Genomic DNA, 25,634 nt, shown 5'->3' on the forward strand with positions numbered 1-25,634 from the left:
ACACACTTAGAGCATCTTGCCTGAGATGGCAAACAACAGTTCAGGGGAACAAACCCAGAGTAAGCGCCAAGTCCATCGGTTCTGCTACTAATGGCTGGTCCTGGAACTCTCTTGTACTGGTGTCCTTTAGAATTATTTTCTGTTATTTAACAAAACCAAAGACCAAGATTAAATAGTATTAAGGCCTAACATACTCAAAGACCAAGTACTCTTATTATTGACTTTCTAGAAGCATATAAGAATAAGCTCATCTAAGGATTAAGAATTCAAATTCCCACATCTACAGTTACTACTGACTTAGATGGAAACAACCAAGCAAATACTGTTTCGTAGCAATTGGCAGACTTTAATATTCAAGAAAAATTAAGTCCATCATACACATTAAAAATATAGGAAATTTCATGCAGACATGAAGCTTCCAATTCAGCCTTTGTGGCAACTTTTAGAATGAGAATTACATATAAATACAGTACATTTTACAGTTCCCAAACTTCATAATTTTATACTGTGATTTATACAGCTTCTCTTTATATTTTACATTTCCCATCTTGCTCACTTGATTAAAATACCCTAACCTGCACCGCTTCAGAATATGGAAAAAAGGGGCGGAAGCAAGCACAATGACCTATCTCCTCCTGCTTTATGAAAATGAAAACATTTGTATATCGAGCTAATATAAGGAATTAGAACAAAAAATTTTAAGGCTTACATACTTTAGTAGCTAGGACTACACATAACAAATAGAAAATTAAATCCTCCAGTGACATTTCTATTATTGACTGATACCACAATTTTCAAATTTCGAATATATTAACTACAAAAGCAATGAGAAAAAAAGTGATGCAGATTTATGTAGAATATTTGAAAAACAGTAGTCATGATAGGAGAAGTTAAAAACAAATGAAATAACTGATTTCAGAATTAACGAAAAGCTAAGCTGTAATTTAGAAATGTAAGTAATATTATTAAAGAGTAAAACCTGATAGCCAAAATTTTAAGAAATAAAGCCGAGTCCTTGCTACCAATACATTTTTGCCTCTATGACAAAAAACAAGATCATTTGTTCTGATACAAGTAAAAAAGTGAATACCAGTCAGTGAATAAAAAGCTTTTCTATATTACTCAAAAACAGCCTGCATTCCTTTCCTTTCAGTGGATTTTTTAAATACTTAGGATCCTTTTAAACTTTTCTTTTTTTCTGAAACAAACAAAAACAAATTTGGATTTTCCCCCCTACCAATTAATTGAAAATTCATTCACATGGTAGTTAATAAAAATTCTAATAACTGAACGTCTGCCAAGTATTGGGGGTAGAGGGAGACACAAAAAAGAGAAATAGTTTTGGGGATTTTTTTTTTTAAACTCAAGAGGCTAAAGCCTCCAGAATTTAGCAAGTCAAATAAACTTCACAGAGCCCTTTACTGCATAACAGGAGCAAAGGCCACAAGAACTCCCTCACTGGCCACAGAAAAGCTCCTACTAATAAGATGCCAAATTGCGTGGACTCTCCCAACCTAACAAAAAAGGCCTAAAGATTCACAAGTAAGTTTTCCTATTAGAACATGACATTAATCCTACAGCACATTATTGAGATTAAGTCTATCTAATTCAAATTGCCACAGAGGTCATTTAATGCCATCATAATCACCTGTGAAAATATCCAACAAGAGTACTTCCTTTTCCCAAGAAAAGGTTACAAATCAGTCATCTCTGCTTTCCAAGCTACTAGAAACAAAATAATAAACATAAAAAATATATATAAAGGAAAACTCCCTCCAATAGAAAAGATCTGCTAGAGGTAGAAATTTAAAGCAGCATATACTGTTTCAACTCAGCTATCAGGGAACAAAAGTGGTGTTGATCTAAAATTACATGAATGGCTGCTGCTTACAATACTGAAGACACAGACCACGGGCAGTAAGTTATCCCTGAATTTCATATTCAGAATTTCCCCACGGTAATACCATCATGACAGTTTATTGGGGAAAAAAAAAAAAAGTGCTTGCTTTTGTGATCCAGGTAATTGAAAGAAAAGACATTATTGTAAACATTCACTGACAAACTGTATTCACTTCTAGTTTAAAATCATACATTTCAAATGGGAGATTTTATTATTTCCCCATTTTCTGAGCAGTACCTTGAATAAAGGCTTGTGCCTCACGCAAGTGTGTTCAGATCTCATACATTTCAGCGTGATTCATGATGAGTAGGCTTTCAAATAATGTTCAGGTTAGTATGCCCCAAAGACTCTCAGTTACTTGAATGCTTAAATGCATTTTACTGGCCTGTGATCTTATTAAATTCAGCATTTCATAAAAATGAAATGGTTGATGCTTCTCTAAATTCAGCTGAGCTAGAAAAAAAATAATTTGAGTGATTAAAAGGACACACACACATTTTATGAATGGATTGCTTAGGTCCAAAGCAAACGGAAGTCCCAATTCCAGATGCTGAATGTGACAGAGGATCCTCAGACTCTTCTAAAAATAATATGTGCAATGCACACAAAACAAAGATTTGGGGGGACTTCGATACTAGTAGTCATTAATATGGCAGACTTGCAACAGACAGCTTCATGAAGACCACTGGAGATAAAGTTTTCTCTACTGAAAGACAATTCTGGGCTTCAGGGAAAATGTATACTTGAAGACATTTCCTCCATTTTTACTTCTGTAGTACAAATATGCATGGCATAGTATATTTCTGAAAAAGCGATAGACGTATTAAGAAAATAGACGCTATTTCTAAATTTTGTTAGGAATAAGAAGGCACCACTGATTTGAGGTTGTGTCCTGTCATTGGGAGAGTTGATTTTGAGTTGTTTATTTCAGGATTTGCTCTTATCAAACTCTTTTCCTGCTGATACCACTTGAGAACGTTACTGCGGTTTACGGACCACAAACAAGACACATTCATAGTAGTATTTCATCATGGAGAGATCATTCACAGTATATGTTGACAAGACAGATTCTTTTTCCACCTGGAATGCAAACGATAATCCTAATGATGACGATGACTATGAGGATAATACAAACAGTACTTGTGACAGGTACCACTGCAAACGTACTCTATTGACTTCTCACATACACATACCCCCTTAAGACTGGCATTATTAGCAATCGCACTTTACAAAGAACAGATTGCTCATGGTCACACCAGTAATAAGAGCTGGAGCTCTCCATGACTCTGTTACATTGCTTCTCTTCATTTTTAAGAACAAATCTGTTTATTTTTTTAATGAATGAAATGCTTTCAAATAAACATACAACTAAAACACAAATCCAAGTGTCATAAAACCTTCTAATCGCATGATTAAAAAGACCGAACACTACAGAATGACACACAGTGAATGCTGTCACTGCCCTCCCCACTCCGCCTGCTCCTCCAGACGCTCCTGGGTTTGGTATCTGCCCGGCTACCAGGGCCGACACTGTTGAGAACGGGAAGCTGCCATGTACTGAGAGCTGACTGATGACATCAGGGATTAGTTTTCCATTTACCCACACACTATGCCAAAGCCTAATAATTCTAAAAGCCAACTATTATTTTCACTTTGTGGATGAGAGAACAATTAAGAAGCCAAGTCAGGAACTGTCATGATATTCCCATTCCTAAGAGCGTAGGAAGTGAAACGTCGTCCACCCTTACCTCCACCTGGAATCCATACTGCAGAACGACATTTTTTATATCTTCATAGCTCAATTCTATGGAAAGTTCATTTGCCAAATTTTCAAAGTGGTAAAGTAGGGGACCTATGGTTTAAAGATATTATGAATGAATTACTTAAATATAAACAGGCACTAGTTGCTGTGGTAGAATGCCAAAATGAATTATAAGATGGGTAGTAGGTGAAACAAACAAAAAGGAGAACAGAACCTTTACATCTGCCAAGGGCATGTGTCCAAACCCCTGAAACTTTGGCCCATTTGAGTGCTGGGCCCACACTAGTGAGGAGGGAGTCCTTGTGGCATACCAGGGCTGCACTGTGATTCTCCACATAGGAGCCTTACACCTGTAACTCCGAGGTCACTGAGGGAGCACCTGGATCAGAGTCCCTAAATTCCGAAAGTATACTGTAATTGTAATTCCTTAAGTAAATGCACAAATGCAGCTGCAGACTGCGTATCATATGAAAACAGAAGAGTCCTCAAGCCAGCCTAGGTCTAAGAGAGTGCGTGCACGTGGTGGGAAGTTATAGGCAAGGTTTCCTGGAAGGAAGATGTGACACCAGATCTGGCTCTTTAAGTGCACGACTCACATCTCAGCTCTAACACTCACTGATCGTGGGCCTGTGGACCCGTCCCCAGCTCCGCAACACCCAGTACCCTTGGCACAGAGAAGGCGTTCAGTCAGTGACAGCAACCACAGCTTTTTTAAATGACATTCCCCCTTTACTATTTTCTCATTCCATGTATCCAAGAACTATGACCCGACTCCAACCAAAGTCTCCAGGCTTTCAATCTTGCACGTTCTGCCCAGTCCGTCGTCAGCCCCGTCCAGGCCACACTATCATTCAATAGTTACTTTAGGACTAACCTAAACAATCTTCTCTTTTCCTTTCATTGGCATAACTGTAAGTCCAGTGCCCATCTCACGTCCCCTTCCCCTCATACAATGTGCTAATCACAGGATTTAAGAGTAACAACAGGACAGTTTCTCCTAAAAGGCTCATCACTCTGTGGAACATACTTACTAAGTGTTAAAACGTTTTTCTTCCTCTCCTCTTTTCTTACCCTACATAAACCACTAGGAAAAATGACTATGAATATATATGTTAGTACTCTTTTCAGAAGAAAACAATGGTTCACCATCAAACTATTCTGTCAAGCTTAACTTCCTGTTAGTTTTATTAGGACTAGCAAAAATGACAGCAGCTACCATTTACTGAGCACTGCTGTGTCCTAGAGCATCCCGATGCCTTTGAAGCCCTATTATAAACACGAAGAGCCTCAGAGAAGTCCGTCCGGCTCTAAAGTGTGTGATGTTCCTGCTCCATTATTTTAAGAGCCTCCAGCATTACTGTCTTCTTAGATCTAAACACCCCAGGGATTTTTTACATACTCAGGTCATATTGTACCTTTCTTCATGTTGTGTTCCACCTAGAGAGCTCCAACTCCCCAATGCAAGCTTTAGTCATGCTCCCAAACCTTGCTGAAAGCAAGTTTTAATATAATCCATCTAAGTTTCCAGCTCTACTGCTCACTCTCTTAATATAGCCTACTTTAAAATTCATGTAATGTAGTATGGCTTTGCTCACTGATTATTTTTCATGTAATCCACACTTTTTAACTAGATTATAAGTTACATGAGTAAAGGCACACATCTTCAGTTTCTTGTGAGTCCACCACAATGCCCAGCAGAGCAGTGAATGTACAGTTACGCAGCTCTAATTTTACCACCCAAAGAGAACCATTATAGTTGACTATTTTTTACAGTCTATTACAGATGGTACTTCGACAAACATCTTTGTGTGTATTTCAGCCTTCTACAAGTACAATCAACCTAATGTTTCTACGTACTACAGGTCAACTGGTTCACATTCGGTGTTTTGCAAAACTTATCCAGCTACCCCACCTGAAAAAAGGTTTTATCTTGTTGTCTCCTGATGACCTTCTTGCCATTCTCTGTCATTGTTTTAGACCCTTTTTCTATTTTTACAACCACTGCAACAAGGTCTCAGTGTGTAAAGGAGATAATGTGTCAGTTATCTACCTTTTACAGGAAACCTCTCATGTTTTAAAAAACATTCAGCTTTATAATGCTTTGGTACTTGCAAGATGATAGAAAATATACACACTGATCAAGCCTCCATTAAATCCCAAGAGCACAGAGTCCAGAGAGCTACTGGGAGGAACATTTGCAGGTGCTGGGAGAGTGGCAACCCCGGGACAGAGCATGGAAGCCCCACACCCCTTCCCAGATACTCTGCCCTACGCTCCTCTTCCATCTGGATGTTCCTCTGGATCCTTCACATCCTTTAATAAAATGGTCAACCTACATGTGTCGCTAAGTTCCGTGAGCCACTCTAGCAATCACACCTAAAGAGGGGCTCACTGGAACCTCCAATCTGCAGCCCATAGATCTACAGTTGGTCGGAAGCACAAGTGACAGTTTTGGACTAGGGGCTGAAGTTTGGGAAATGGGGGAGAGGGTCCTGTGAGACTGACCCCTTCCCCTGTGGTATCTCACACTATCTCCAGGCAGACTGTATCAGGAGTTAAAGTGGGGGGCACCCAGCTGGTGTCACAGAGAACTCTTATGGCGGGAAAACTTACATTTGGTAACCAGACATGTCAGAGTATGAGTGCTTTACTATATGAGGAATAAAGGAGACACACGAGGAAGAAATACACAGTAGGGAAGAACTGGGTTTTTTCCCTTTCATAGGAAGGAAAAGACTACGAGTCTTTCTTTTTAGTACTTTAACCTGTTTATTCTTCCAGACGAAATTAGATTTCGTCTGCTAATTGCCTGCCCTCCCCTGCTGGACTACAAATACACCAGCTCACACATATGCACTCCCACATGCAGTTTTCACCATAAATTACACATACGTCTTTAAGGATCACCATGAAAAACTGAGGAACAGGATGCACAGGCACACTTCTACATTTTGCTAATAACAGACTTTCCCAAAGGACACATACAAACAGTTTCCTTAAAAAGCTCACTCTCACTAGCTATCCCTAACCTGAGGAATATTAGAGTACTTTAGATCCCCTTAAAGAGATTAAAAAAAAAAAAAGATTTATTTATTCATTTATTTGACAGACCAAGATCACAAGTAGGCAGAGAGGCAGGCAGAGAAGAGGAGGAAGCAGGCTCCCCACTGAGCAGAGAGCCCGATGCGGGGCTCGATCCCAGGACCCTGGAATCATGACCCGAGCTGAAGGTAGAGGCTTTAACCCACTGAGCCACCCAGGTGCCCCTTAAAGAAATTTTTAAAATTACCACTTGTGATTTCATAGAACATAGACAACATCTTCACTGTAATTTAACTTCCAGTGTAGCTTCTTAGTATTCCACTATGGCTGACAGGGGCCGTTCTCATTTTCTATGAATGCGTTGACGATCTGGTCTTAAATCACCACAGTTAGGGTGAAACTGTCCCCCGGGGTTGATGCACTCTCAGCTTACCGATAAAATTTTTTCAGGCCCACAGGACTGACGCCCAAACCATGGGAATGTTATGAATTTACTGACAGAAATGCCACTCTGTCCTGTCTCCTGGCAGCCAGCCTTCTGTGGCATCTTCACACTACGTCTCCTCCACTTTCCAGCTTTGAAACAAGACACTCACACACACACACCAGTCACTGAGGAGCCGCCGGGTGTCGGGCTCTGCGGGAGGCAAAGAGCCAGCGCCAGCTTCCGGCCCTCACGGAGCTCACGACTAGCAGAGGAAACAAAACGTATCGGGGGCCACAGCGTGTTGTGTTAAATGCTCACGAACTGTGCGAGATCGGAAACGAGGAATACAACAAACGTGTCCTCCAGCGTGCAAGCATCAGCTCGGCTGAGTGTGAGAGCACCTAGGAAAGAGGCAACATGAGGAGAGGGAAGAGAGCGGCCTCTCCAGGGCAGGGGCGGCGTCTCTGCGCAGGGCCGGGGTGGGACGGGACAGAAATAACGAAGCTCAGACAGGAGGACCACAAGGGCACTTGGCCCCATCCGGAAGAGTTCCGGGTATCTCGAAAGCTGGAACTGTATGTAGGGAGCGTGACAGGCCCAGATTCCCGTGTCGGGAGGATCCCCCTGGTGGCAGCATACGGAGGACTCAACGAGGCGCAGAAGACTGGAGACAACTTGAAGGCGGGGGTCCCCCACCGGAGCCGCTGCAGTCACCGGGCAAGCAGCGACGAGGGCCCGAACTAAGGAAGGAGCCGAGCTGGAACAGTAGTTCTCGGCTGGGCGGATTCTGCACTCCCGTCCTCACCCCTGAGGAGGTCCTGCTGCAGTGGAACCAGCAGGAGCCAGGGATGCCGCTCACCACCGCCCTGGCTGCAGGCGACCCTCCCTCTCCACAGCCTCCACACGAAGAACCATCCAGCCCCGAATGCCAATAGTGCCAGGGCTGAGGAACCCTGGCACAGAAGATTCAAGACCTACAGAGAAGTTTCAGGAGACGTGCCTCGTGCAGTGACCGCGAGCAGACGGCGAGGAAGAGGAGGGGTACAGGAGCGCGCACAGGCCTCTGCCTGGGGGCGTCGGCATCCACGATGGATCGGAAAAGACAAGCGGTTTTCCGGGATGTCGCAGTACCGCAGTTGGCACACAGTGGCTTGGACCAGAGATGCAGACTGGGAAATGAAAGAGCAGGAGGAGCTCCGCTGGGAGTCACGTGTCGTAAAGGACGAGGACGCGGCATGCAGAGTGAGAACACTTTTCCCGACAGATGCCCACAGCACACCAGGAGTGAGGAAAAATCCACTCTGAGATAATCATCATTTTGTAACCTCAGCTCACACATGTGAAGAATTTGACTTGGAAAGTACTGACCTCCCGAATAACTAGTTTTGTTTTTTTTTTCCGAATAACTACTTTTAAGGTCTATGCGTCTCCATTATTCCAATGCTCCGAATTGTTTCGGAACTCTGTGGTATAAAGAGTAGAAGCTCTCCAAACTGACCTCCCTCCCTACCCCCCGACCCAAGTGCCCTATTACCTCTGAAGCCTGAGACAGATCACAGTGCGGCCCAGCATGTCTGCTCTTATCAGTGTGCTTATGAGGAGCCAATTTTATTTGTTCGGAGCAGTTATAATTCCTATTATATAACTTAATAAAATATTAATAAACCAATTAAGATAAAAGCTCAAAGAGAAAAGTTTCTATGAAAGTTAACACTTTGGAAATATACAAAACCTTCCACTACCTCAGTAACCAGGGTCAGAAACATTAATCACATAATTAACAAGAACTGTTAGACCCAGGATGTGCCTGCAGAACTAGCTGGTTAGGCATTCAAGCGGTTGGTTCTGGGCTGTGAGGCGGTCTCTGCCTTACATGTAAGCTCCGGGACCCCACTGCAAGTTACTTACAGCAAGATCAGACTCTCCAACTACGAAACAGTAGAAATACCATTTCAACCTAGGGTTGTTCTGTGATTCAGTAAGGTGTTTGCTCACCCGCAGTGGTAATGCAGTTGACCTTGAACATCACAGGTTCAAACTACACAGGTCCACTTCTACATGTTTTGTTTTGTTGATAAACACAGCTTACTACTGTCAATGTATTTTCTCCTTCTTATGATTTTCTTAATAACATTCTTTTCTCTAGCTTACTTTAAGAATACACTATACAATATACACAGTATATAGATATGCACACAGTATATACAGTATATACTGTATATGAAAATATACAGTAGACTGTCTACCGTATATATATACACCATATATATATATATATACAGTATATACTGTATGTGAAAATATACTGTAGACAGTCTACCGTAGTAGACAAAATACAAGCTAATTGTTTATGTTATCAGTAGGCTTCTGGTCAACAGCAGGCTATCTGGCTATCTGTAGTTAAGTTTTTGGGGAGTCAAAAGTTATACACATATTTCTGATTGTGCAAGGGGTCAGCATCCCTAAGGCCCACACTGTTCCAGGGTTGTTTCAATCATTCCCTGGGAAATTTTTAGAGAAATTTAAATAAGTGACTCCTTCGAAAGAGGACCTAAGGTTTGGGATAACTTTCATATTACAGTTGCATTTTATAGCCACTCTCATTTGTCCCATGACATTCTAAACAGAAGTTTGAAAAGACCTACTTCTGTCTTTGGTCTTAGTCCTAATGGCAATATCTGTGGTGAAACTCAGCCATTAAAAATAAAGCACATGACAGAACCCAACAACAAGACTAGACCCATTCTGAAGGCCACGGACTCAAACCTGTTTGTTATCTCTTAGGGCTTGCACTGCTTTCAGAGGACTCCACACTAACTGGGATACAGTCTAAGGGAAATTATACAACATAACTATAACCTTTATGAATATTTGGTACCGTAAAGTTACCAAACCGAGAACAGAGTATTAGTACTCAGGTTCACATATAAGATTCTAATAAGCACTGAGGAACTTACCTAGATTTATCCAAATTCCTCCTGGCTTGAGTATTTTCCATATTGTGTCAATATAATCAATGACATTGTGAGCTGTGTCTATGAAGAAACAGGTAGCAATGCAGTCCCAGGTATCTATTCGAGGAAAACCACATTACTACATTCATTACGTTAGGTTGCCTTTTCTTTTAATTACTTCTACAAATGTTACCTCTTACGGATTATGAATATTTCACTTAACCAGAAGAATACAGAAGCTAAACTCGTCCAGTCAACACTGAAGTTAGGGTAACCCAACAATCATTTATGAGCTGCTTTGCAGTTCATGAAAGTTTTTACTAATAATTTGATAATCAACTTGGAAACCATTTTGATAATCTATATAACTAGGTATCTTTACCAAATGTACCTGTACGAGTTTTGTTTGTGAATCTATTCAATGTCTAGCCTTCGTTTCAAATGGGTTAAGATGAAATAACTGTCATTTCAGTTTTAAACTGATTTAAGCCACTGTTAACCACCAATTCTGGCAAGTTTCAGAAAGGCCATATGCCCTTGTTGCCAAGTGAGAAACAAACGGCATAAATATACTTAAACTACTCACCAGTACTTCCGATAATCACCAGTGGAACAGGGGAACGAGGCTGTCAGTGCCCCGTGGAGGCCGTGACTGGGCACAGGGACAGAGGTTGGATTCTACAAATCTCAGCGCTGTGAAGGCACTGATCCCACCGAGGATGACCTTCATCAACTGCTCCCCCAAGCCCTGCTGCAGAACAAGGTCACCTGTACTCGCCTAAGTGATGTCTTTCATTATGTCACCCCTCTCTTGAGAACTCGCTCTCTGGCCTATCCCCAGGACCTAACATTTTCCATCTCTCTCTTTCTACCTTTGGAATACGGGTTTTCAATGTCAGAGTTCAGGGAAAAATAAATAAAAGCTTGACTATCTCATTACTCCCCTGCTCAAGTCTCTCCAATGGCTTCCCACTTCTCTGAGTACAATCAAAGTCAGCCTCACCAAATCCTCCCAGACCTGATCTCCCACTGCGCCACTGCTCATTTCACCCCAGCCAAAGTGGCCTCTTGCTTTTCCTTCAGCACAACAAGCACACTCCCCCGCCTAAATTCACCTGCCCTTGCCACTGCTTCTGTCTGCAACATCTCCCCCCAAATAGCTAATGGTTTGCCTCTTCACTTTGAGGTACTCTGCTCAACATTTTTTTTTTGAAAGTCTGCTTAGGGAGCCTTCCCTGGTAACTCTATAAACAGCAGCCTCTCCCTAGTCACTCTGTACCCCGTTACCCTGCCTCAGTACTCCTCCTTACATTACTAAATTTGTCACTGCCCCGTCTCCCTATTGGAACAGATTCCCCGTGACCAGGGGCTTTGCGTTGTTCACTGCTCTCTTTCCCATGCCTAGAACATACCTGGGACTTAGGTGCTCCAATAATTATTTGTTGAATGAATGATCTTGCTGACCTCTAAGGATACTATTTTTCTTCTTCCTTTTACTGCCAATCCACTCCCCAACCACCCCTCTCTCCATTACCATCTCCCTTTCTCTAATGCTAGCTAAAACTTCAAGTTTTTCAAGGTGAAGTCCCAACTTGATAGCCTGATTGTAAAGGTCTTCCACAGTCTAGAACCACTCTACCTTTTCTAGCCATATCACCCATTAAACTAGCAAACCAACCTCTCTTTCCCTCCCAGTCAGGCTGTCCCACCATCCCTGATTACCTGATTACCTTATTCATTTATATCTTCCTACCTCTGCCTTCCCTTTTTTTTTTTTTTTTTTTTTACGTTTTTATTTATTTGACAGAGAGAAGAAAGTGAGTGTGCACAAGCAAGGGAAACAGCAGAGGGAGAGGGAGAAGCAGGCTCTCAGCTGAGCAGGGCCCAATGCGGGACTTGATCCCAGGATCATGGAAGAGTGACCCGAGTCAAAGGCAGACACTTAACCGACTGAGCCCCCCAGGCACTCCTGCCTCCCTATTCTTGAAGTCACCGCCTTCTCTCTACAAAAGTCTCCTTTCCCACTAATCCTTTACCTTTACTGTATTCATTATTCATGAACGTTTTTCACATGTTGTCTTATATTAATTGACCCCGCAGAGTCTATATTTCTTAATGGTGGGATCTTGTGCTTTGTATTTCCCATCATTTCCTTATACAGGACTTTGAAAATATCCTAACTTGTCAATGAATGACCAATACTTTGACTTAGTATAAAATCAGCTCATTAAATTTAGACTAAAGAACAAAAACTTTTAAATGCTTGTTTTGGACTTACTGCATTCTGAGTAGATCTCCTGAAAATCTCCTGCTGTCATAGAAAAATTAGAACCAGGAGGAAGACTGTGGGGATCAACATCAGGGAAAAAGATGGGTCGAATCTGATCAGCTGACCTCCGGTTATTGCTAAACTGATGGATCCAGGGATAAAGCTTATACTTATTAACTTCGGAACATCTGCAAAATATGAGCACAAAATTCAGTGTTAACTAAATATTTTACCAAGAAAGTCTACTTTAAATACTAAAATATAACCTGATTGAAGATTTACTTATGTAATTCATTTATACTTAAGGTGTTACCACTATACCCCAACCAATTATCTGAAAATGCACATACAGATGTAGATGAGTAACCAATAGTGAATTAAAAGACAGGAAAAAAAATTAAAGTAAATTCAGAAATATAAATGTGTTGCTCATTCACATTTTAAAAAATGTATTTCCAAACCTCAAACTCAAGTAAAAAACAGGCCAAACTTTTCTCAAACAAGTGGTATGGGTTTTGTTTGCTACCCAACTATTCTAATTCTCTCCATTTTTAACTTCTCACCATTCCCTAACCCATACTGGACAACATATTATTTAAACAAGGCAGCTAGTTATTTTTTCCAAAGCCCCTCTTCTGGCTTTAAAAATAACAACTCTTTTCCACTGTTTTCTAAAAGAGGCCACAGAAATTCTAAAAGATGTTTCCAACTCAGTCATATGAGCATACATGGCCGTCCTATCAGAATTTGATTACGGGAAAAAGTTATGATCGCTACACTGAACTTACTCCACTAAAGAAACAAAGGGGTGAAGAAGTTTAAGGAACAATGAGAAAATACTCCAAAGTCTTGAAATTCTGCACAGGGAGCATTTCAGTTTTGTGGGATGTCCCATGATTTTCTAAAAAAGTCACTTACCCATCCCATTTCAATATTCTGTTAACTAAGAACTAATTAAAGAGTGGTAATTTGTATAAGCAACTTGATTTTAATTTAAGAAACACTTATGATACATATCATAATTAAACACTATGTATTTATCTTCAAATTCAGAATTGTTCAAAAATAGGTAAGTCAATCTGATTCTGAGAAATTACTATTTCCAGCAAAAAGTAAATTAAATACCTGTTGAGTACAAAGTTGGAAGAAAAGAGCATAAAAAAACTCCATTCATTTCCTTGACAAGCATAACCTAGCATAGCTACTTCCCAGGCCAGTCTTCCTAGTCCAGCACCAGGTACCAGAATATTTACTTTAGAAGGATCCCTGAAATGAAATAAGGCAATTATGTCCAACCCCTCAAAGGAAAAAAAAAAAGAAAAAAAGGCAAAATCCACATTAACAACTAGAAACTTAGATATTCAGTAAGAATAAGCTCACTCAAAATTGACTTTTTAAAACTAAGAAATACTTCTAAATATAAATGAAAAATAAGGGTAGGAGGAATTATCATATGTTTAAATATCTGATGAGGGTTTTATGCCCTAAATACTTTTTGGGGAAAAAAAGGAGTCGCCTTATATCTAAAGACTTATGAAGACACTCATACTCCTAGCATAGCTGTCACTTGAAAAACTATCCCAAGAAGACAAATTATCCCAAAGGGAACCTAATACACATAAAGATTGAACAAAATTATTTTATTATAAGACAGTGAAACAAAACGTTATTTCTAAACTCTATAACTAATACAGTAGTTTGTGTGATTAAATAGATGAAATATACGTAGATTTTTATGGGTTAGTTATAGCTTTAAGATCCTGTATATTTTAGCTGGCAAAAGAATTTGGAAAGAAGGTATTCTCAAGAGGAAAATGAGGAATTGCCTTCTAACCGAGCATAAATAATGGCAAGTACATCACACCAAACCACAGACTCACAACCCAACTGCTCTCACTTAGTAGTATCATACTACAGAAACAAATTCTCTTCACTGTAAGATCCACCATCCATTTTCAAATTGCTAAAAAGTCTTAGCAAAGCAAGGGACTTTCTCAGAAATTCCAGCCAATCAATATAATCCTAAGGAAACCAAAATGGAATTCTTATAGAAACCAAAGGCAAATGTGTATAATCATCATGTCAATTAAAAATTAAAAAAAACTTCACTATTATCTGCATTCTCCAAATTTAATTCATAAATCATAAACAATTTCCAAACCTTCCCATGTATAATTCTCTTTTTAATCTTTATACTATATGGCCTTTAAATTTGGTGTGCTCCAGACAGCAACAGGGCTTTTTACTAGTGGCCCATACAGTAAACCTCTGCCATTTCCCACTCTGAAATGAAGCACCAAACAGAACTAAGGGGCTTTTGAACACTGAGTCTATAAATACAGTAACATGGGAATTTGTCCCAGGTCATCCATCTGAACTACGTGTTACTTGAATAAAAACCTTCGCAAATTCTATTTAATTTTATTTTTGAATTTTATATATACCGTAAGACATAACCCCAAATTTGTTAAAAGGGACTCCTGACAAATAGGCTCATTATGATTAGGAGACGTTCTTTAACACTTGACATGAGTAAACTGATGCCAACCGGCCATATAAAATGCTTTCTTCTCATTTCAGATTACAATGTTTGTGTATGAATACTTTAATTTTTAATTGACTTACTTGATTAAATTTCTCATGAAGAGAATGGGTAACATCCTCCCATGTGGTTTAGACCTACCTGTATCATTTATCTAACAAGTATATAAAGCATATATATAATTTTAGTATTCAAATTGCAAAAGCTACTGGCCACGCTCTATGCCACCCTTTGTAGGACAGACCTGCCACTGTGGCACCCCGCCGGGGCCTCTCTCTCCTCTTCTACTCCCTATCAGAGTAGATAGGGAGTATCTTCTCCCTAGCTACTCTCTCTCTACTACTCTCCCTACCTACTTCTCCCTTCTACTCCCACCAAAACCCGTACTCTCCCAGAATTACCTCTTTTCTTTTCTCAGTTCCCATTTGCCCAATCAAAACATGCATTTTCGCCTTAATCTAAGGCTGTGCTCCCCTTAGATTAAAAAAAGGGGGGGCAAAGTAATGTAACAAGAGTAAATATATTTAGAAGTAAACTCGTAGAGTACTTAAATCATTATAAAATATAATCACTAACAATGTTTGGATGGCTGATGAGCTGAGTAGAACAAGAATTTTGAAATCATGCTAACCCTAAGGCAAAGTTGTGTTAATATTGGTACTGACAAATTTTTTTTGGTCAACTTATGGAAAGTTAACTTGATGACTACCACTATCAAATTCTCCGTACCCAAACAGGCCCAGAGAACTCTCTACCCCCACCTTGTGGAGGAAAGCGCTGTATACAACTGCTATTAAAACGCTGTCATCAAGCTGAAGAAGGCAGACCGTAAGCCCTTGATTAGTAAAAGTTAACAAAGATTATGATCTATCACCTACATTATGACAAAAGGATTTCTGTGGACATACAAAAGGAGACACATTAAAACAAAAGCCACAGAATTGAAGAAAAAAAAAAAAGAAAAACTCAAGTAATGAATGAGCAAGATGGAGAGAATTTTTCCCTATGTTTTTGTTCTTGGACTTTTTTCATGGTCATTTTTGAGGGACAGTAACAGCATAATGGAAAATCCCTCTAATTATAGTGTGTATAAAACTAAAGCATTTAAATAGGCAGTTTCTTCTATGACTGCATGTTAACTCTAGGGCATTTCTATGAAGGTATTTCTGGTGGAAAATAAGGGAAATAAAGTCTACAGATAGACCTTTAGTGTGATGGACTGTACATGTGGCTAAACCTTAGAAAACCAGGAATAGAGGCATATAATATGGGGCTCAATGCTGCCACTAGAGATTCTTAGCAAAAATAAGTAAGCAAAAAGTTTACCTAGTTATTAAGGTCCAAATATGGAGAAGCAGTGTATCTACTACAAATGTGACATCCCTGATAACAGCAGGAACAATTTCGACAGTTTACTCCAGACAAGCAAGAAGGAAGAGAGTACACCTATACAGACAAAATGTGGAGCTCCTGTGTATCTAGAGAATGTGGGACAGGCTGGTATCACCGTTCTGTGCTCCAAAGATTACCAGCAGGAAATGTTCCTAAGAGAGGCTTCTTTTATTAGACATGGAATGGTTTTTGCACTGCAGATGGAGATTAGCAAGTTCCAACACACAAAATACTCTCTCTTGAGTCCACATGTTGACGCTTAGCTGACCCCGGGCAGTTCGGCATGTGCACACTTTCAAGCCCTCCCAGTGTTCAGTTCTATCCAAATCCCAGCAGTTCTCTGTTCAACAACAGGAAAAGCCACTCACCACTTATGGCCACTGAACACGTAAAATGTGACTAGTCTAATGTGATATGAGGGCAAAACAGATGACAGATTTCAGTATAAAAAGGGAATGTAAAATACCTTCTTAATAATGTCACATACTGATTTTATACTGAAATAATATTTCAGATACACTGAGTTATATTATTAATTTCACCTGTGACTGAGCAAATTTAAAATAACATTGCATTATATTTCTGTCGACCAGCACTGATCCACACAGGGAAATAGTAAAAACACAATTCTGAGCAAAAGTCAATTGTGAAATGACACCACAACTATTCTATTAATTTTTACACTATAAAAAACAGTAAAATGTTTTGTTTAAAGGTATATAAACATGTAGTTATTATAGGAAGGTAAAGTTACAGTAACAACTTCGTATTAGTTGTTATCTCTGGAAAAAGAGAATATACTCAGTGTGTTTTACAGGGCACGGTTTAAACTGTATCTGTAATATTTCTTTTAAAAAATTTATCAAAAACAACCTCACACAAACAAAACCAAACACTGAATGAAGTAAGGATGGCAAAATTTCAAGGATTAACAGAGCTAGGTATTGAAATATTTTTTATTCAAAGTAGTGAATGGAGGGGGTTGCCTGGGTAGCTCAGTCTGTTAAGTGTCTGCCTTTGGCTCAGATCTTGATCCTGGGGGTCTGGGATGGAGCCCTACATCGGGCTCCCTGCTCAACCGGGAGCCAGCTTCTCCCTCTCCCTCTGCCTCTCCATCCTGCTCATGCTCTCTTTCAAATAAATAAATAAAAATTTTCCTTAAAAAGGTAGAAAATGGGTTAGAAATACCATTAGTGCCTAGTCCCTTCAAAAATATCCCAGTTTACCTCTTTTTTTTTTTTAAATATAATTTTTTATTTTTTATAAACATATATTTTTATCCCCAGGGGTACAGGTCTGTGAATCACCAGGTTTACACACTTCACAGCACTCACCAAAACACATACCCTCCCCAATGTCCATAATACCACCCCCTTCTCCCAAACCCCCTCCCCCCAGCAACCCTCAGTTTGTTTTGTGAGATTAAGAGTCACTTATGGTTTGTCTCCCTCCCAATCCCATCTTGTTTCATTTATTCTTCTCGTACCCACTTAAGCTCCCATGTTGCATCACCACTTCCTCATATCCCAGTTTACCTCTTAATTAACTCTCAACAAAGCACCCCCATTATCAAACAACTTCTCACCAATTCCTTAATCTTTAGACTCCTATACACCCACAGAAACTCAGTTTAAATTACCACCTTATCTATGATGTTTTCCCCAAATATCCCAGGCAAAGCTTGGACTCACTTCTCAATAATTTCAGCATGTCATACCTCTGCTATAGTTTACACACCAAGTTTTTCTATGACTCACAGGCCAGAGACCTATTTTTGTAAATAAGGCTTTACTGGAATATATTCATGCACATATACAAGTTGTCTATGGCTGTGTCCCACAACAACAGAGGTTGTACCCAGAGACTACTCTGCCTGAACAGCCAAAATATTTGCTGGCTGGCCCTTTAAGAAAAAGTTGGCTATCCCTGATTTAATGCATCTTGAACATCTTTCCTATTTGTACACAGAGCTTCCTTATCTGTTTTATAACTGAATCGATAATCCACTACATGACTATACCATATAGTCTCCAAATCCTCTAATTAAGGACATTTAGATTTTTTCCCAATCTTTTGTTATTATAATGTTAAAATCTTTGGCATATATGATCTTCCAAATGCAGGAATGATAGAAAGCTTCTGCAAAATGAATTCAAAGAGTCAAAAGATATGCATTTAAATTTTGTCAGCTATTACCAAGTTGCCTTCTAAAAATTTTACTGATTTATTCTTCCTTCAGCAAGCTATGTTTCCTCATACCTTTAGTTAAGTTATATAACTTTTAAACTTGGCAATGTAAGAGGTGAAAAATGGCATCTTAGTGTGGTTTTCACATTTACATATTCTTATGAGATTGAGGATCTGGTATTTCTTTTTCTGTGAACTGTCTAGTTACACTATTTTTCCACTGAGTTAATACTCTAGATTTATAAGCACTTGAAATCCTGAACTTTAAGAGCTTAAGATTTTGTTTGAAAGATCTGAGATAAATATTTGTTTTGGGCTAAGGAGGGCTTTCAGGATAAGGGATAAATCTAAATTTTCAGTCTCTATTCCTGCATTACTTTAGTCTACATTTCCTCCATTTTCTCTTTTTAAATGGTCTCTTTTAGCTAAGAGAATCCTTTCATAAATTACAATTTATATTCTTTAATGTAGGTAGACAAAAAATGCTTCTTTAAAGCTTACCATATAGTTTCCTAATGTCCAACTATATGAAAGAACTATATTCAACTGGCCAACCGTATATCTGTTTCATTTTGGAGTGAAATGCAAAGACACAATCGATTTTTCTCCTACACACAAAGTATCACTTCATTTTCTTCTAAAGTGGGGTGGGTTAATGAAATTACCATATAAAAATATAGTCCCAACAGTTTTCAGGATTCACAAGAGAATATGGTTCTACGCGGCCGTGATTTCATTTCGGGTGGGACTCAAGCTGAAGAATCTCCTTCCTTAGCAAACTATAAACTTTATAGCACAACATTTTAAAATTCAAATGATAACATGATTAGTCACCTGAAAAAGTGAAACTCTCAATGCATACTGTTCAGGCCATCAAGTGAAAAGCTAGTGTGCGTATGTTCATATTTGAGAAAAAGGTTTAAACTTTGAGCTCATACTTCAAGAAAAGTTATACTGCTAATTTCAATGAACTGCTCACTAAAGTATAGTCCTAATCTATTTAAAACCAAAACAGACCAGAGGCTAGTAACTAGCCTAGTAGTAACTACCAAAATGGCTGTCATTCAGCACAATTAAAATAGCATTTCCTTAATTAGCCAGTAGACTGCAATACAGATGTCAATCTGTGGCTTCAAAGCCACTTATGCTTGCAAACTCAGGCACTTAAAAACTCTAAGTAGGGGCGCATGGGTGTGGGTGGCCCAGTCGGTAGATCTTCCAATTCTCTATCTCCGTGTCATGAGTTCAAGCCCCACACTGGGCGTGGAGCCTATTTAAGAAAACTAAAAAGCAGAATAAAGTAAAACTCTAAAAAGAGACAAATTGGACCAACTAATAAGACAAGTGTGTTTTCACAGGAAAAAATACTTTAATGCTCAACAGGTATAGCTACTTCTACACATATTTAAGGATTCTTTCTTTTATAGACAGCTCAGTTAGAAAAGGCCTTCACTGAAATTTCAAAATGAAAAAAACAAAAAACAAAAAACATACAAGCTGACATAAATGTGGATCAAAACCAGCCAAGTGTAAAGACATCAAATTCCCATATGCTTTACTGTGGCATAAACAGGATCCTGGAAACTTAACTGAGACTCAAAGTTGACCAGGATTTTCCTAAAAATCAATTTGGATGCTGAAGGGCTATTAATTAATGTCCCTTTTTCAGGACTAGAGGTTTACTTCTTTATGGCAAAATTATTTAACACGAACACGAACTTTACTGTTTCATTAGTTTTATTTTTTTTTAAGTTTTTTGATAGCTCATCCTATCAACTATAAGGAAACCAGTATAAACTTAAAAAGCAAAACAAATGACATAGGAAGAGATAATGAAATTTTTCCATTGTGTCCAAGAATAACACACACAAAAAACAGTTTGACAGATATCTTGGCACGCTTCATTTAAAGTTTATCTGCCTGTCTACCCTTATAATATGGATTATTTTCATGGAAGGGAAATGGGTAACCGAGTAACAGTTTTAGGAAAGCAACTTTAAATCTTGTGAAGTTTTAAAAATTTGCAACACTGTGGGGGTACCTGGGTGGCTCAGTGGGTTAAGCCTCTGCCTTTGGCTCAGGTCATGATCTCAGGGTCCTGGGATCGAGCCCCACATCGGGCTCTCTACTCAGCAGGGAGCCTGCTTCCTCCTCTCTCTCCGCCTGCCTCTCTGCCTACTTGTGATCTCTCTCTCTCTCTCTGTCAAATAAATAAATAAAATCTTAAAAAATATATTTAAAATTTTCAACACTGTGATGTGCTTTACCTAATCAAAAAAATTAATTTTGTTTTAATTTTAAAATAACCTAGGGGCACCTAGGTGGCTCAGTCGATTAAACATCTGCCTTCAGCTCAGGTCATGATCCCAAGGTCTTGGGATTAACTCCCACATGGGGCTCCTTGCTTGGCAAGGAGCCCGCTTCTCCCTCTCCCTCTGCCACATCACCCGTTTGTGCTCGCTCTCTTGTCAAATAAATAAAGATTTTTTCCAAAAAATTAAGTAAAATAAAATGACCTATTAAATTCATTAAGAGTTAATTCTTTCTTCACCAGTCCACATTCTATCTGTCAATAACAATAATAACAAAATAGTAGCTAGATAACAGTAAAACAATACTCTGTGTAAGTTCACTAAGTACTTTTAACAATAGCATGCATGGCCTTTGGTACAGCTGACATTGTTATGCTGTTTGGACAGCATGGTAATATACATGATTCAATGATCACGATTCAATGCATAGGAACAAAGTCATGTTTGAAGACGGTAAAAATAAAGCTAACATAAGCATTTGGCATTCAGCCCTCCAAATATATGCAAACTTTTGTACATTCCAATTACAATGTCTTACTTTATAACCTACTTCTCAAAAACAGAAATATTTTGAATTTTGAGAAAGACCTGGACTTTATGTTTACAGAAGCTATTCAACTATTATCTATTATTTTTAGAGCACAGCACTGAATATATACATTGACAGAGAGTACCAACTAGAAATTTTAAGACTGTAACATCCTACAATATAATAACATATCCCACCATATATCAACATTTATAAAAGTTCATAATAATTATATCATAATTCTAACAGTTGTAGAATATTTAATGTAGGACCACGGATAAAAAGACTAACCTGTAGCATTCATTAAAGCAAACACAGGAGCCTTTAAAAACTGTGTCATTTTTAGCTATTCACTCCAACTAAGGCCTACAGTTTTCAAAAGAAGCATTATTGAGGAAGGCCTCATATCCTAAAGAAAAATTAAAAGCGTATTTTAACATTTCCACCTCAATATCCCATCGTTAAAAAGACAAAGATGTCTCCCAACAAAGAAAAGTCCCGACCAGATGGTTTTAGAGGTAAATTCTATTAACTATTTAATGATGAATGAACACCAAGTCTTCTCAAACTCCCCAAATATTAAAGAACACTTCCTATAATTCATTCTATGAAGCCAACATTATCCTAAAATCAGATAACATCTCAGGAAAAGAAAATTCACAAGAATTTTCACAAAAGAAAAAGAGAACAGGTTAATAATACCCTTTATACAGGTGTAAAAATCCTGGACAAAATATTAGCAGATTGAATCCAACGACACATTAAAAGGATTATTCACCATGACTGAAAGGAATTTATGCAAGGAATGCAAGGGTGGTTCAACAAAAGAAAGTCAATCAATGTAATATATCACATTAATCGAACAAAGGAAAGAAACATGATCATTTCACCGGACACAGAAAAGACATTTTCTTTTCTTGATAAAAATGTTCATGAAACTAGAAACAGAGGGAAAATTCTTTTTTTTTTTTTAAGATTTTTATTTATTTGACAGAGAGAGACACAGTGAGAAAAGAAACACAAGCAAGGGGATTGGGAGAGGAAGGAGCAGGCTTCCCACTGAGCAGAGAGCATGATATGCTGGGCTGGATCCCAGGACCCTGTGATCATGACCTGAGCTGAAGGCAGATGCTTAATGACTGAGCCACCCAGGCGCCCCAAATTCCTTAATATGATAAGGGGTATTTAAGAAAAACTTACAGCTAACGTCACACTCAACGGTGAAAAACGAAAGTTTTCCCTCGAAGATCCAGAACATGATAAGGATGCCCCCTTTCACCACTGGTATTTAACACTGTATTACAAGTTCTGGCCAGACATATTGAAGGGGAAAAGAAGAGGTAAACCATCTCAATCCCAGATGCTATGAATCTGTATGTAGAAAACTGCCAAGAATTCACAAGAAAGCCCCTCCAGCTAATAAATTAAGCAAAGCAGCAGGGTTACACAATCAAGACATTAAAAAATGTGTTTCTATACAACAGCAATGAATAATCCAAAAGGAAATTAGGAAAACAATTCCGTTTACAGTAACATCTAAAAGAACTAAATACTTTAGGAATAAATCTGACCAAGGTCAAGAAAGACTTGTACACCGAAAACTACAAAACAGTGGTGAAAGAAATTAAAGATCTAAATAGACATTCTGTGTTCATGGACAGGAAGATTTAATATTGTTAAGATCTCAATACTATCCAAACCAAGCTAACCTAATGCCTAATAAAACTGCAATAGCCTTTTCACAAAAATGAAAAAGTTCATTCTGAAATCCATATGGAATTGCAAGGGGCCCCAAATAGCCAAAACTATCTTGAAAAAGAATAAACTGAAGGACTAACGCTTCTTGACTTCAAACCTTACAAAGCTACTAAAATTAAAATACTATGGAATTGCTGTAAGGGGCAACATACAGACCAATAGAACAAAGAGCCCAGAAATAAACCCTCACATGTACAGGCAATTGATTTTCAACAATAGTACCAAGACTATTCAATGGGGAAAGACCAGTCTAAAAAATGGTGCTGGGAAAACCAGTTATCTCCATGTAAAAAAATATATCACATACAAAATGAGCTCAAAATGGATCAAAGATACAAACTTAAGAATTAAAACTATAAAACTATTAGAAGAAAGTACTAGGGAAAATCTTCATGACACCAAATTTGAAAAACACTAGTTTGAAAAATACTAGCACCAGAAGAAAAAAATAGATTAATTGGGCTTCATCAAAATTATACAATTTTATACATCAATGGACATCAAGAGAGTGAAAAGACAACCTACATAACTGGAGAAAATATTTGCAAATCACATATCCAATAAAGAATCAATACATACAAAAAAAAAGGGTCAAAGATCACAAAGACCACACAATTTCATCTCTGACAAATCATCTTCAATCCAAATATAATAAAGATGACAAAAAGCATGAAGAAAAGAGTCAGTGTTATAAGAAATTAGGAAACCCAAGCATACTATAGCTTCACTGATAAAACTGGGAATCATAAAATTTGTTAACAAGTCTGTGGACACTAATAATATAAATTAAAAGCTTCTTAAATGAGTACTATATATCTTAAGCATTTCTAATAGCTGAAGTATTTGAAATGTGCCTAGCTTTGAAGCCTATGAATAAACTTCTGTCCAGAAAAACATGTCATTAGAAACTTCCTAAATTTTACCTTTTTTTTAAAAAGTCAGTGAATTATTATTACCACATTACTTCTGAATCTGGTACATCAAATATTTGGACATGTAGAAACAAGCAATGGAAGCACCGGTTTTTCATTTGTTGTTGTGTTTTTTTTTTTTTTTTTTTTTTTGAGTAATAACATGGCTGGAAAAATAATTTCACCTGAGCTCTTAATGTCACTCACTACCTGAGTTATTTCTGGGTCTCAGACTCAGGACACTATAAATCAGATTGAAGAATTATTGTTTTTAGAATTGATCATCAGTGAGAGGCCCCTGGATGGCTCAGTCAGTTAAGCATCTGCCTTCAGCTCAGGTCATGATCCCAGGGTCCTGGGATTGAGCCCCATGTTGGGCTCCCTGCTCACCAAGCAACCGCCTTCTCCCTCTCCTGCTTCCCCTGCTTGTGCTCTCTCTCTCTCTCTCTGTCAAATAAATAAAATCTTAAAAAAGCAAGAAAGAAAATCAGTGAAGTGTCACAATTGTCATCAATGATGGAATGAAAATAATGAAAGTTTTAGGTGACACAGGAATCGCATGTCTATAATGAATCTATTATCCCATCGACTGTGTGTTCAGCAGGTTACTATAGCAGCGCATGTCAAAAATGTACTGGCCACAAGTTAAAAAACCAGTGGGTGATTTTCATGGCACCCAGCTACAGATAATCTACATGGCATTCCCATGCAGAGGTCCAAACCAGGTGGATTAGCAACCATTACCTGTTAAAGGCCAGCTAAAAGATACAAAAGTCCAAATCCTATACTTTACAGATGATAATTCCAATACACCAAGGGTTTCCTGTGGACACAGCAGTTCATTTACTGCTGAAGAAATAACTATATTTTCATGCCTGAGAGTCTGTTTCTTAACATTGCAAAGATCTTTCTATTACTCTACCACAGGAAAGATACTAAAATCAATGTACAAGAAGTAAATGGTGAGATGCAGAGGAAAACTTAGGAACTACTTCATTTTCTAGAAAGCAACAATTGTTACATTGCCATATTTCTAGATGAAAGGTCTATAGACTATTTTTTCTTAAGTGATTGAAGCAACTAATATATGTAAACATTAAAAATTAAAAACACAAGTTTCACTTACCCCCTCCAAGCTCACAGCTTGCAAAAGGAGAATGCCTTTTTCCTAGTTGTCATTATTATTTACTTCAATTTCTGTATTCTTTTACATACATCATCTGGCATTCAACAAAAAATGAGACATGCCAACCAGAACAAAAATGTAACCCACAGATATGAAAGGAAACCATCATCAGAACTGACCCACAAAGAGCACATATGGTGGAATTATCAGACAGGGATTTGAAACTAACCATAAAAAATACATTAAAGCATCAAGGAGAAAAGGTCGATCACATGCACAAATAGGAAATATGAGCACAGAGAGAACACATGCAAAAATGTATGTGTATATGGAAGCCCTAGACATTTTTTTTTTTAAATTTGGCAGCAGAGTTAAGTCTTTCAATGAGTTTATCAATACACTGGGATAATAAACAATCAGTAAAATTCAATTAAGGTCAATAGAAATGATCCAAACTAAAATATAAAGAGTTAATGAGAAAAGAGTCATCTGACAGGTACCTGAGACACATTGTCAAGCAGTT

At 38.4% G+C, this 25,634-nt stretch overlaps 1 protein-coding gene across 1 annotated transcript in view; it reads right to left on the bottom strand.

The window, feature by feature from the left end:
* Positions 1-325: 325 nt before the first annotated feature.
* The window catches only part of CARNMT1 (carnosine N-methyltransferase 1), a 39,650-nt gene continuing 14,341 nt past the window's right edge, over positions 326-25,634 (bottom strand). The window contains 5 exon segments of the mRNA XM_082694450.1: positions 326-2,980; positions 3,649-3,752; positions 10,089-10,202; positions 12,364-12,542; positions 13,480-13,620. Coding sequence (XP_082550576.1) covers positions 2,879-2,980; positions 3,649-3,752; positions 10,089-10,202; positions 12,364-12,542; positions 13,480-13,620 — 640 coding nt within the window. The 3' untranslated portion in view covers positions 326-2,878.

The sequence above is a fragment of the Mustela nivalis genome (assembly GCF_964662115.1).
Source record: "Mustela nivalis genome assembly, chromosome: 13".
NCBI lineage: Eukaryota > Metazoa > Chordata > Mammalia > Carnivora > Mustelidae > Mustela > Mustela nivalis.